At 61.6% G+C, this 14,050-nt stretch overlaps 1 protein-coding gene and 1 non-coding gene across 2 annotated transcripts in view; both read right to left on the bottom strand.

Annotated features, from left to right (window-relative positions):
• MACROD1 (MACRO domain containing 1) overlaps positions 1-14,050 on the bottom strand; it is a 142,219-nt gene that overhangs the window by 4,401 nt on the left and 123,768 nt on the right. The window contains exon 4 of the mRNA XM_025046196.1: positions 11,285-11,314. Within this exon, the coding sequence (XP_024901964.1) occupies positions 11,285-11,314 (30 nt within the window). The remainder of the gene's footprint in view (positions 1-11,284; positions 11,315-14,050) is intronic.
• LOC112479277 lies at positions 3,764-3,882 on the bottom strand. Its single transcript, XR_003046140.1, has one exon. It is a non-coding gene; the product is annotated as a 5S ribosomal RNA (ribosomal RNA).

The raw sequence follows: 14,050 nt of genomic DNA, 5'->3' as shown, positions 1-14,050 counted from the left end.
TGCCTCAGCTGGCACGGGTCAAGTCCCCCAAACCTTCTCATCGCCTGTGCAAATGGGACACACTGGCAGGTCCTTTCTCCTCTCTGAGTGTCCACTGCCTCATCTGGAAGATAGGGACAGTGACCCCTGCTCAGGGGTGGAGTTGGTATCCTGGCCAGGAGAACGCAACCCACTTCTGGCAGCTCCCAGCTCCCCCACAACCTAGGCCTGTGTGGGGAGCTCCTTGGGCACCAGCAGCTGAGTGCTCACACTGCTGGGCAGCGGGAAAGGACCGCCCTGTCCCCGTCTTACAGATGTGCAAACTGAGGCCCTTCCTCCTCCATCACAGCCCCATCCCCAACCTCTTGGCACACACCCAGGGACACCAGCTGGACCCTCTCTTTCTCTTCTTTTGTTTTGTGCCCTGTGGGGCCCAATTAAACTTAATTTTGTGGCTTCACTCAGAGCTGGCACCAGGTGATTTCTCAGAGTGTCCCATGGGTGGGCTGGGGTACAGTACAGGAGTTGGGAGAACCCTGGGATGGGCTCTGGGACTGGGTCCCCACCCCCTCCTCTCCTGTGCAGAGATAAGGGCAGCTGCAGCCCTGGGGTGTGGGAGTGTCCAGGCGCCACACACGGGGTGCACAGCCTGGTGTGTGCAGTGTGTCTGCTCTGGGTGGGGGTGTCGGGTGACCACCCAGCAGAGCGAGCAGCAGCAGGGGCTGTGGAGCTAGGCTGCCTGAGTTCAAATCCCAGTCCCGCCAGTCACAGATGTGTGACCTAGGCACATCGCTTATCTCTCTGGACCTCAATTGCCCCATCCATAAAATGGGATAATAGCAGACGGTCACCTCATCACAGGGCTATTGGAAGGATTGAGGGAGTTTATTCTGTAAGGTGCTTAAGCCAGTGCCTGGAATGAGTTAAGGTGATGTGAATGTTGGTGGTTATTTTATTAGGATAATGCGACAGTCTGGGCATGTGAGTATAATGGCAGGCGGGTGTCCAGGCAAGGTGTACTCGGGGTGTGTGGAGATGAGCAGGGGATGTGTCTGAGCCAGCTCTCCTGGGGTCTCCTGGCCCTGCCCCAACGGTGTCAGCCACTTGGCACCCAGCTGCCTGCCATCTCCCAGAGCTGTCCGCACTGCAGGTGACCTTGGCCCATTCAGGGAACTGTGTAGAAGTGGATCTCACTGAGATCTGTGTTTCAAGGATTTAATGTTTCCTGCGGAAGTGGACAGGCCTGCGGCCAGGCCTTTGGGGCTGACCTAGAGGATGAGGTGGGAAAAGGAAGGAGGAATTAGAGCTATCAGAGAATGGGGCGGGAGCCCCCCAGCAGCGACCAGAACAGGACCAGGACCAGTGACTTCTGTGCAGGTGCCAAGGGGAGCAGTCTCCCCAGCTCAGAGATGAGGGACAGGCCTGGGGCACCACCCCTGGGCCGGAGCACAGATTGGCCGGGCATTCAGGGTCTCAGCAGCCTGGCCCCTCCTGCCTGCCCCCTCCCTGTCCACACACCTCAGAGTTCCAGACAGGACCCTCCCCAGCCTGTCCTACCCCTTTCCCCACATGACCCTCAGTACTCCTGGCTCTGACCCCAGGCCCTGTCCTGGGTTTATGTTAATCTAAGCTAAGCCCTGGAGACTGTAAGGAGGAGGCTTCCTGGGGCTCCAGCTAAGAAAGACATCTCCCCTTCCCATCTGACCTGGGGAAGCTGGAGAAAGCATATGGCCCTGGAGCCTGGGGCTGCCTGGTGGGAGGGAGCTGTCCTCAGTTCATACCAATTGACCCTTGGTCCCCTCCCTGGGCCCCTCAACCACATCCAAACAAACCTCCAAGCTCCCACTTAACCCCCAACCCACCCCGATCAGCAGAAAACCTGGGGTCTCTCTTGGGGAGACTGAGGCACGAGAGCAGTAGGGCTGACCTCAGAGTCTCTCTAGCAGGTCAAGGCTGGATCCTCCCTCCTCCAGGAGACTGCCTTGGGACCACCCTGCCTCCTCCTCAGCCCCCTCCCAGATCCTCCCGTGCAGAGCTCCTGGATCTGCCTCCTTCATTTTAGCCTCTTATTGAGCCCCTGCCAGGTGCCAAGCGGTTTATATTCCTGTCCTCACAGCCACCCTAGCAGGTGCTATTATTATTCCTGCTTTAGAGAAGGAATTGAGGTACACAGAAGGTGAGAGACTTGCCCAAGGTCACACACCTGGACCACTCTGCTTCCTCTAGGACATCGAAGGGGCCTGTCTCTCCCTTCGCACCCCACCCTCCCTCCCGCCCTGGCCATCTGCCTCCTGCTCGCCCTCCTCACCCGCTCCGGGAAGACGCTGTCTATACCCGCGATGTCAGCGTCCCCTTCTTCTCACTGCCAGCCCTGTAGCCTGGCTCATGTCCCTCTCTCCACCTCAACACTTCTCCCTCCCGAGAGGGGCTGCTTCGCGGACCTCTCCTTGCTAAGCGGTCTGGGCCCACCCATCTTGCTTGAGTGTCCAGCTGTGTCCACACGCTGACCACTGGCTGCCTCCACCCAGCAAGGCTGCCTTAGAGACCCCCTGCCCAGGACCTCCTGCCTCCCTGTCTCTCCCACCTGCTTCCTGAGCTCCTCGGATGCTGCTGCTGTCTGGGGGTCCTGTCTGCTCTTCCTGGTCCCAGGCACTTCCCGCAAATAAGCGCAGCCACCCTGGCTCGGGAGCCCACCAGCCCACCCGCCAACGGCGCAGCCGCCACACCCCACAGTCAGCCTCCAGGACTTCAGCTCACATCCAGCCCCTTCCTCGAAAGTTCAGTTGGGAAGAGCACGGGGAGAGGGCAGGGGCCGCAGCCAGGCCCTCGTCGGAGCTAGCAGAGGGGACGGCGGGCCGGTTCCTATGGGGGCCATTTGCCCAGGCACTTAGGATACGCTGGCTGCTATTTCAAGTGCTGTAATATTCATGAAGGGAAGATTAGATATTTAAATTTATTCAGCAATAAATGCAGCTCAGTGGGGGAGCATTCCTCATGCTAAACAAACAAGCAAGCAGGGCTAATTAATTATTTACAGGAATGGGAGGAGGCCTGTGGCCTGGGGGAAAGGGGGCAGCTGTGTCCCACCAGAGGGCAGGAGACCCGCCTGACCGGCCCTGGGCCTGCCCATCCATCTTCCCAACTTCTCCCCTGCCGCCTCCACTGTCTGGTGGGTCAGGCCCCTGCTCACCTCTTCTGGGATTCCTATTCCCAGAAATCCTGCCCACGAGCTTGCTGGTGGCTTTGGGTAAGTCACTTCACCTCTCTGAGCCTCAGAACTGGCGTCAGAGAGTTGTGGGGAGGCCTAAAATATGCTGAGAGTTGGCCTGAAGGGTGGGAAGGGAAGCCCAGAGTGATTTAGCAACATATTCAAGATCTCCCAGTTAGCGGAGAGCAGACGCTTAAGAGCAGCTTCACCAGCCCCTTCTTGCAGAACTAGGGATGAAAGCTCCTGGAGGCAAAGCCACTCCCTCAGCCAGGTGGGGGCTGAGGCTTTGCAGGAGCCGCCCTCAGCCCTGCCCTGCTCTTCCCAGGCTGCTGTCAGCCCCAGAAGAGGGGAGGAAGGGAGGGGATGGGCCTGGGCAGCGCCCTGCCGGCCATCGGCCATCGGGTTGGAGGGGTTGCTGAGAATCAGAGCCCCCGAACTGAGCTCGCTGGGGTTGTGAGGGTATAGCTTCCGGTGACAGAGCGGACTCCGCCTCGTGAGACCCGAGTCCCCTCCCCCAGCTCCTACTGCTAGCAAGTCTACTCTGAGCTCATATCTATTTTTTCTTTTTTTTTTTTCCGCCTACAGCACCCGGTCTTCCTAGGTGGTCTCCCATCCAAGTACTAACCAGGCCCGACCCTGCTTAGCTTCTGAGGTCGGATGAGACCGGGCGTGTTCAGGGTGGCATGGCCACAGACATCACTTCACCGTTCTGCACCTGTTTCCTCATCTGCACAAGGCTGGTGACAGCACCTCCCTCCAGGGCTGGCCTAGGTGTTCAGTGAAGACACTGCACCGAAGTGCCCTGTGCTTTATCACACCGTTACCCAGTTTTACAGATGGGGACACCGAGGCCCAACCACAGGCTCAGTGGGCAGAAGACTGCTGCACCCCTCACTCTGGGGCCTTCTTCTCCAGGGAAGTCCCCGAGAAAGCCCTGGGTGCAAGCTCGAGGCCTCAGGGCCTAGGGGAGGCCTGTGCCTCTCGAGTGCAGGAAGGCGCCTGGTCTGGGCCCTAGGGACCACTGCCTGCCCAGACATCTGTGCACCCAGCCTGAGGTGAGCCCACTACAGCCACCTTGTTGCTGCCCAGGCCCCAGCCACCTGCACAAATACCAAATGCCAAGGCTGAATGGGCCAGGGCTGAAAGGGCCAGGCCCCACTGGGCATATGGGGAAACTGAGTGCCTGAGAGGGTACAAAGACAGAGGCCTGAGCTGCTGCACCCTGAGGCCCCTAATCCTGCAGAAGGGCCCAGCCATAAAGCCTGGGTAAATGACCCACCCCAGGGCCCCTTCTGTCCCAGCCGCCCTGTCTGCAGTCTTCCTCTGCTGTCTTCCCAGACGCTGGCTGAGCCTCGGGGGCCACGGCCTCGCATGATGCCTCAGTACCACACCCTCCTGGTCACTCATTCAATCAACAAACCCACGTCAGCCCAGCCCCCCTCGCTCTGTGCTAGGCTTGGGCTCAGCCCATGGGGGGATGCAGAGCCCACCGTCGCCAGGCCCCACCCACTCGGCGCCAAGGCGGGTGGGCGCCCTAGGGAGAAGATGGATGGACGACAGTGCCGTGATGTGATCTGAAATTCATTACGGGGTGAGATCAGCTCCTTAAATGGGGATTTGAAAACATTAGGGCTTCATTATGTACACAACGGCAGCGCCTCATTCATCATGCAAAAATCACTCCCGTTATTAAAAATCCCCGTGGCAGCTGCACGCAGGGGCTTGGCGGCGTCTCGCCCGCTGGGGGCAGGGCAGGGCCCCACAGGCCTATGTTAGCCCGTCCGGTTAGCCTCCGACCCAGGGAGGGCCAGCTGAGGGGGGACCGTGGAGAGCATGATCCGGCTCAAGGGACTTGGTGCCTCGATTTCCTCATCCTCAAAATGGGGATTCTAGCGGGGCAAGTACGTGAGGTTCTGCAAGGAGAGGCTGAGCAAGGCTCTGGCATCCACGCAGGGTGGCAGGGAGGCCTTAAGGCTCTACTTGGGTAGGACGTTGTCACTCCCCTGCTTATACCCACCCCGCCCAGGGCTCCCAAGAGTCCATGAAGTAAAATCTTCAACTCTGAGCAAGGCTGGGGCTCCCTCCAGCCTCTACCTTAGATGACTGTGCACCCCCCTGGGGAGAGGCCAGCAGGAGCCAGGCCCTGTTGGGGGGAAGGAGGAATCCAGGCTCTAAGGTCATCTGTGAAAATGCCCAAGAGGGGAGGGAGGTGGGAGAGAGTAGGTGCTGCTCTGTGGTTCAGACGGCCCTTCTGAGGACGAGGCATCTGATTAGAGAGGAGAAAGACGGCAAGAAAGAACTGGCTTCCGGAAGATAAGGGGAGGAAGAGTCCCGGCAAAGGGCTCAGCAGGGCAGTGGGACCTGGTGGGCAATGGGACCTGGTGGGCAGTGACAAGAACCTGGAATTGATTCCATCTCAGCGGTAAGTTCTGAGCAGGGGAGGAGAGTGGTCTGAGACATCCTCTGGGCCTCTGGGTCCCTTTGCTGTTCCCTCATCCCAGATGCCCTTCCCCAAAGCAAGGCTGGCCCTAGACAACTCCATGCTCACATGCCCAGCCTGACACACAGCGGTGCTCGGTGCTCAGTGCTCGTGGGGTTTGTGGACTGGCTGGTTGGCCCTTGGGGCCACCTGCTCCCTCTGAGCCCAACCTGACTCTGGGAGGGTCCGGCTGCACATAGCCTGACCTCGAGGGGACTCGCTGTGCCAGGCCCGACTAATCGGAGCAGTCGGAGCAGGCTGGGAAGCAATCATGGCTTAGCGGTGAGGGGCAACGGGACATAGTGCTGGGCAGGGGCCCCAGGATGGCAAGTGTCGAGTACTTAGAGGCCTCGCTAACTCTCCTGGGCCGGCCTGTCTATGAACAGAGGAAAGAGAGCAAGAGCGAGAGAGAGCGAGAGAGAATGAGCTCGGAGAGCGTGCATGCCAGAGAGACAGCACGAGAGAGCAATGGAGAGGAGGCAAGCGAGAGACTGGGACAGCAAGGGACAGAACCCGGGCAGTGAGCCGGGGGGCGCGCAGAGCGAGGCGCGCGGAGCGAGGCGCGCGGAGACAGAGTCGGAGACAGAGAAAGTGAGAGGCACGAAGAAAGAGAGAGAAAGAGGGTGCTGCCTGCCCCCCAGGGTCATGGGTGCCTGAGTGAGGAAGGGAGAGGGTGGCTCAGGGTGGCAGTTTCCGCCTGTGGCGAGGGACCGCTGTGGGGGGGCGGGGGGTTCGTGTGCACACACGCACGCAGGTACCGGGCTGGGGGTGGCAGGTGGGGCTGGGCAGAGCCGGTTCACACACCGGTCTGCACGGAGCACGGACTCTTTGCCAGGAGGTGGACAGAGAGGCGCCTGTGCGTGCCCCTCGGGCGGGGGGTGGCCTGCTGGGGGACAGTGGCACTGAAACAACTACGTAGACGGGAGTCTGACTGCCAAGGGCGGCAGAAAGCCGGCCCGAGAAGGGCAGATTTTTCTGTGTCCCGGTGCCCAGGACAGTGCCAGGAATGTGGCTGGTCCTCAGTAAATAGAGCAGGGCTGAGGGGTGGTCTGAGAGGCCGCGCTGAGTTTGAGAGAACCAGGTAGGATGGCAGAGGAGCCTCAGGCACAGCAGCGGCACGTGCAAAGGCCCTGGGCCACGAGAAGCCTGAGACGCTGGGGTGCATGGGATACACACAGAGACCGCCATGACAGCATGGGAAGCGGGGGCTATGCAGGGCCAGTGGGCTGGCGGGCAGGGGGTTGCGCCCTCACAGGCAGGCGCTGGCCCCTGTAGGTTTGGGTGGGGCCGCTGACCTCTGGAAGGGGGGCAGTGTCGTTGGCAGCGTGTGTGTGGGGGATGGGTCGGGGCTGCATTCTGCCCTGCCCACCTGTGCCTGCCAGGGACCTGCCTGACCCCAGCCCTGCCACTCCTCGGGCCGGCCCTTTGGGGCACTGGCCAGGTGGAAGCGGAGATGGTGGCCACGCGAGCAGAGAAAGGCGGCCCTGAATTAATCTGTCACTAAAGCTTGGCCATGGCAGGCGCAGTCATGATTTAGATGAATAATTGAAACGCTCCAATACATTTATTATCCCTTTAGTGCAAAAGTGGCAGAGAAAGACGAGGGGTAATTGAAAAAGAGCGCACAAATCTTCGCGAGAAAGCCGGCGCCTTATCGCCGAGTAAACATTTCAGTCCTAATAAACAGGAGAGACACTCGTCAGGGCCCTGTCGATTCCCGTCCTGATTTAGGGCCCGCCCCCCTTCTCACCATACAATAGGAGGGCCTTTAAAAAAATTTTTTATGGAGTCAGTCAAAGATTCTCCAGGAGGGCGGGGGAGCAGGAGTGGCCCTGGCAGTCTGCAGACCTCAGGGTTTGGTGGAGGCTGAGTGGCTGCCCCAGCCCCGTACGTCCCCCCTACCACTGACACTGGGCCCTCTGCGTGATGGGCCTCTCCATCCCACTGCACCTGTCAAGCTCCTATTCATCCTTCAGGGCCCAAGTCCAATGCCCCCTCTGCTGGGAAGCCTACCGAAACGGGTCTCTTCGAAAGCAGAGCCAAGTCCGGAGTCCCCGTGTGGGACACAGGTGTCCCTCCACCATTGGCACACACTCAGAGGGAGCCCTGGGAAGGGACGGGGCAAAGGGGGCTTCTTCCCCAAGACTCACCGTTGTTAGAATCACCTAGCTTGGCTCCAGGACCTGGTGGGGGCCCAGCCCCGGTGCGAGGCAAGCCCAGGAGCCCCGGGCCCTGTGGATTAAGTCCTTTTGGCCCCAGCAGCCCCTGGGGGCTTCTGCTGAGGTTGAGGGTGTCCAGCAGACTCCCTTCTCTGCTCCCCAGAGGCCGCGGTCCTCCCCCACCCCAACCACCGCATATTTGCAGTAAAAACGGTGGGCTTGCTGCGCCAAAACCCTGCAGGCCAGGTCCCACCCTGCTTCTGAGGGCCCCCTTTCTGAGCTGATAGCTGCCCCAGGCTGGAAGATAGCCTGCAGGCCTGGAAGGGCAGGGCGGGGGGTGGCAGTTAGGTCTGTGTCCCAGCTTCCACGGCTGGGCCCAGCACACAGAGAGGCTACTAACTGCTCCACAGCATTTCCCAGAACCTTGCTGCTGGGGAGACAGGCAGCGAGAACGAGCACGAGACGCGCCTCTGTGAAAGGGGGTCGCTGCCGTGGAAAGCGCACAGAGCAGGTGAGGGCGGCATGGCTGGCGATTTAAAGCACTGGGCGGAAACTCAGGGCCCCGCGTGGGAAGGCCGGGCTCCGTCTGGGCAGAGTCAAGTGCGGGCCAGGGTCCTCCAGTCCCAGGCTACTCCTGCCTGTGCCCCCCACCCTGGCAGGCAGATCGGACTGGGGCTGGTGCAGGGCACAGGTGGCCGACAGGAGGGCAGAGATGGCCTGGGGATCTGGGGCCTGCTCCCTTCCGGCCCCAGCCTGGCCCCTATCCCAGTCCCCTCCCTACCACCTCCGCCTTGTTCCAATCACATTAGCGGAGTGACAGCCCCAGCGAGCACTTGCGGCAGCTCCATAAATCTCAGCCGGCGTGAAAAGGCTGGACTCCAGGCCCACTTCCTCCCAGGCCCCGCTCACCCCATCCATCTCTGCGTCAGGCGAGCCGCTCCCGGGGCCTGCTCTAGCCCCCTCTCACCCTCAATGACGAAGGAACAGGAGCTAGAGAGACCCCCACGGTGCCAGCCCCCTCAGTCTGGCCAGAGCACGTGCCCTGAGACCTCCCAGAGTGAGGTCACCAGGCCATCCACGAGCGACTCCCTGCCCTGCCTGAAACCTCAGTGGCTCCTACTGCCCTCGTCAGCAAGTCTTTTCTTAGCTTTATCTATAGTTCATTCATTCATTCAACAACCACTTATTGAGCACCTGCTCTGCGGGCCGGACCCAGTTCCAGGGGCCCTTGGAGCTTTTGTTCTCAGCGGGGAGACAGGCAATAAACAACGAACACAGAAAAGAAGTAAATTACATGGCAGGTCAGGAGAGGGGTGTTCTAACAAAAATGAAAACTAGCAACGTGAGGGGCCCAGGGAGGCAGGGTGGGGACCTGTGAATTCAGTTAGGTGTCAGGGTGGGCCTCGGGAGAAGGTGGCATGCAGGTAAAGACTTGTAGGAGGTGAAGGGAGCGGCCACATGGCTGTTTGAGGAAGACCATTTTGGGCGGCAGGAACAGCCGGTGCAAAGGCCCTGAGGCAGGACTGGGCCGGGCCTGTTCCAGGAAGGAAGGCCCGTGTGGCTGGCGCACAGAGGGGAAGGGGCAGGCAGCGTGGCGGGGAGTCTGAGAGGTGGCTGGGGACCTTGTGGACCTTGGCCTCGGCCCTGAGTGAGGTGAGAGCCCCAGCAGATCTCTGAGCAGAAGAGGCGTGTGACCTGACTTAGGATTTAGAAGGCCCACGGCTTTTTGCGATCCTTTGTCTTCGGGGACTGAATCCAGCCCCTCGCACGGTCTCAGGCTTCTGCATCATCTCCTGCCTCCCCTCCTCCTGGCTGGGGTCTGGCTCCTCCCTCCTCTGAGTCCCCCCGAGTGCCCCCTGCTCTCCCTCACTCCAGGCCTCGCCTGCGCTGTTCCCTCTGCCCAAGACATCCTTCTCACTGCTCCTTAACGGCTCTCTCCTCTCCATCCTCAGTTCCCAGTGGAGGCACCACCTCCTTCCAAAGCCTTCTTGGCGCCCAAGCGTGAACAAGTGCTCCTTGCTGAGCCCCCACCATGCCTACGGGTACCCCCAGACCACCCTGTGTAATGGTGGGCGCTCCCATCCAGACTGGCAGGGACCAGGCGGCCCTGATGCCTGGCGGATCTGTCCCCACACCCAGCTCAGGGCCTGGCACGCAGTAGGTCCTCCATCACTGGTGCTGAATGAGCCGGTGAAGGAGGGGGGTGGCTGTGGGCAGGCCGCGGCAGGTGTCACATCAGTAGGGCCCCCGAGTCCTCCAAATAAACAGGCTTTGGAAGAGGATCCTCGATGGCCTACCTGTGGCCCCTGGCCTCCGGCAAAGCCCCCCGCATTCTGTGAGGCCTCCGGGGTAGCTGTGACCCCCACAGGGACGGCTGGAGGAGACGCTGAGAAGCGGGCAGGGAGGGCGGGAGGGAAAACATCCCCAGCCACAAACGTGCCCCTCCCGCCGCATCCCGGCAGGTCACAGACGGCTCTTAGTGCTGTTCTTATTTATTCCTGACCTTCGCGGCCCCTTTTATTTTTCCCCCTTTTAAAACCTGGCCTGGACCCCGCCACCGCCACCGTAAACACGGCCCCCGGGATTTATCCTATGGCGCATTAACCCCTGCCCCCTGTCTCACCAATCATCCTGCTGCTCAGGCAGACAGCGGGCAGCCCAGCCAGCGACAGGCCCAGGGGCCGGGGGCGAGGGGTCCATGGGGCCCGAGCAGGGCCAGCTAGGGGAGGTGGCCTTGGGGCATAGGGACTGCGTACCACGTTCTGGCTGGCTCTGGCCTGCTGCGAAGCCGCCCCCCGACCTCTGACCTCCTGCCTGCCCGGCCTTGCTGGAACCCCTCTGCCTTATAGTGGTTGTTAACGGTGTGAACGTGAACATTGCCGAGGGCCCTGCAGTGGACAGAGCTCTCCCCGACTTTCCGAGGCCTGGGCCTGGCCCGCCCTGCGAAGTTCCGGGGCAGAGACAATGATTTTGCCCTCATAGGTGGGGAAACTGAGCCAAAGGGGCACAGGACATGCCAAGTGCACGTGAAAGTCAAGGGCAGGGCCGGGCTGTTCTCACCAGACCCGTGGCCTATCCAGTCCCTGGCTGGGGCCCTTTTAAGCTTCACATGTCCCCTGCCCCCCAGTTACAGACCAGGAGGCTTCTGCTCAGAGGACAGGTACCTGCCCGGGTCACCCAGTGGTGAGAAAGCCGGGCCTGCCACCCAGACGCCCCGCTTTGTCTACAGTGATGGCAGCCCAGGCCAGGCCGAGAGGGTGGGGGGCCGGAAATGAAGGGCAGAGATGGAGAAATGGGGGGCACTGTCGGGGGGACGAGAAGGGCTGTGGCAGTGAGGGGCGGCAGCGAGCTGGGCACAGCAGGCGAGGGGACCAGGGGGAGAGAAGCAGCCGCGGAAGGAGAAGCACTGCCCACCTCACCCCGCGCCCACACCCCCGACCGCGGGAAGGGTCCACTCACCGCCTCCGCCTCCGAGCAGGGAGCTGTTGGCTGCAAGAGAGAGAAAAGGCTGGTCAGGTGGGGGTTGTATGGAGGGGACGTGGGGGGCTGCCAGCTGGGCCTTCAGACTCTGGGCACAGGGGCGGATAAGGGGGTGGTGGGGCGGGGCTGGGATTTCCCCTCCCACCGGGGCCGACGGGACTGGGGTTTGTGTGGTGATGAGGGCGGGCCAGGGAGCCGCCAGGGTCCTGCCGGCTCATCCCGGAAGCACCTGCGTCTGGGGTCTAGAGGGGCAGGTGGCCGCAGCCACACCCGTCTTTTCATGCAGTCACCCTCTCACCCCGCAGTGTCACCTGAGGCCCATCTGCGCCGGGCCTGGTGCAGAGATGTGGGGTGAACAGAGCAGCCCTGGTTCCTGCCCTTGGGACTCACAGGCTGCAGAGGGACCCAGACTCGAAGCCACTTGGAAACAGAGGGCCGCGGTAAGTGCTGCCTGGGGAAGGAGTGTGAGCGGGATGAGGGCACGGGACCGTGACCCAGGGCTGGGCGCCTGACCACATGCGGTGGGAGGGCCCGGAGCACTGGGCCTGGACCCTAAGCCGGCTTCAACGGATGGGTGACTTGAGCCACACTGCTCCGTGCCTCAGTCTCCCCAGGGAGGATAGGCCACCTTAGAGGGCTGGCATGAGGGTCAAGGAAGAAGGATCCTCAGCTCCGGCCCCTGCCCCCTCCCTCAATGAGAGCAGGCCAGCCGCTGTGGCCGCCCTGTCCAACTTGCTCTGCTTGGCTGGCTGTCCCTTCCTGCCTCTCCACAGGGCTGACGCGGGGGCAAAGTAAAGCTGACAGCCTCTCTGCCAAAATGTCAGGGCTGTGCAGGTCAGCGTCCCCTCCCCAGCTGGGGACTCAGCTCTGGCCACACAGCTGCATCTGTGTTAACCGCTGGTGATAATCAGGCAGGTGACAGCGAGACAGGACAGGTCATCCCCAGGCCCAGGTGCCGCCCAGGTGGGGAGACCAGCTGTGCCCAGGCAGGGCCTTCGGCTCCAGTACCCACCCTCCCTCCCCAGTCGTGTTGCAGCCCCTCTGTATGAGGGGGTCACACAGGGCCAGGGGTGGGGGCCGTTTCCAGCTGGGGGCCCCGGGTGCCATGCGGAAGCTTCGGACACTGCTAAGTGGTGTCGGCGGCTCCGAGTGGCTGGTCTCCCAGAGCTGACAGTTCTTCGCTTGGGGAATAATTAATTCCACAGCCCGAAAACCCAGGGCTGCAAGTTGCCACGTTACTTGCAAGATTAATACAAGCAGCTAATTAAGATGGAGAGGCTAGGAGCGGCTGGGCTCTCCCAGAGCAGGGTTGGGGGGCTGCAGGGAACTCGAGGCAGCCGGAGCCCGATCTGAACAAGAGCAGGAGAGAGACCACAGCGGGACACCCAGGCAGACGCTCAGGCTGCGGAGGGGCTGGGCCTGCAAAGGCCCTGGCTGTGGCCTCTGCCTCAGGAACGCACATTTCAATGACAGAGCGAGGGCCGTTTGCCAGGCAGAGACTGAGTGCTTCACACAAATGAGCCTGTTCACTATCTAAGCCACACAGGAAGAGCTATTGCTCCCACTTTATCGATGAGGAAACCAGGCTCAGAGGTCGAGCTGCACGTAGCAACAGCAGGATTGGAACTAGGTCTGTCCGACTCGAAGCCCAGCCTGAAAGTAGGCTGACCTCAAGGCAGGCGGCCCAAGGGACTCTCACAGGGGGGCTTTCCCCCCGACTGGGGCTGGGACCCTCCACACACGGGCAGAGCAGAGCGCACAGTAGGCCCTGCCTCCATCCCAGCAGGTCAGGCTGCAGAGCTGAGGGTCAGGACATCTGGACAGCCCTGCCCAGGGGCCAGTAGGGGAGGCTGGGCATCTCAGGTCGCCTGGGTCCAGCTCCCAGCCCCTATAGTGCTCAGGATGGTCCTGGCGGCTGTTGGGAGCTGCCCTCCATGGCCCTTCCCTGTCTCCCCCATCACCTCTCTCTCTTAATTAACACTGGCCACAAACGAGCTGGCTCCCGCTCAGAGGGCTCAGAGCCAGAAGGGTTGGCAGCTAGCCTCGAAGGGGTGGGAGAGGAGGGGGCAGTGACCTGCTGCTCTGCAGGCCCCTGTTGGAAGGAGATGCCAAGCCCCTACCTGCCCGGCATCGGCATCCCCTAAACCCCACCGTGTGTGGCCCTGCCCAGGTGAGGAGACTAGGGTGAACTGTCTGATGTCCACCAGGCCAGGAACATCCAGAGGCCAAGGAGGTGGGCCTAGGGCAGAGCAAGGATTTCACCAGGCTGAGCTGGGGGAAGGGCCGGCCAGGTGGCCAGGTGGTGGCTTTACCTGTCACAGGTGGGGCTGGCACTGGGGCTCAGACTTGGGCTGCACAGAGGACCTGGTCATGGGCCTATTCGCAGTTCAGTGGGTGTCTCAGGAGGCGGGTCTACAGTGTCCCCTGCCCCCAGCCCACACGACACCCGGCAGTCCCATGCGCAGGGGCTCCGGGGGAAGGGCAGCGATCCAGGGGCCTGGACCCAGTTCTTCCCACGCTCTTTTCCTTGGGCCCCTGTCTGGCCCTCTCCCCATGGAGCCTGGATGCCTGGCCACACGGCACCCCCATAAGGCTGTCCAAGGTGCTCATGGCTGGGCCGGGCTGCCTGGGTGAATGGCCCGGAGGCTTAGGGAGGACACCGAGAAAGGAGAGCCGTGCTAAAGACACCAACAGGCCACCCCTTGGGTGAGCCACCCAGCCTCTCATCCGAAGCCAGGTAGTGTC

This window comes from Pteropus alecto, unplaced genomic scaffold, assembly GCF_000325575.1.
Source record: "Pteropus alecto unplaced genomic scaffold, ASM32557v1 scaffold43, whole genome shotgun sequence".
Lineage (NCBI taxonomy): Eukaryota > Metazoa > Chordata > Mammalia > Chiroptera > Pteropodidae > Pteropus > Pteropus alecto.
Note: the sequence above shows the minus strand (reverse complement) of the source record. Positions and strands in the feature narration are given on the sequence as shown.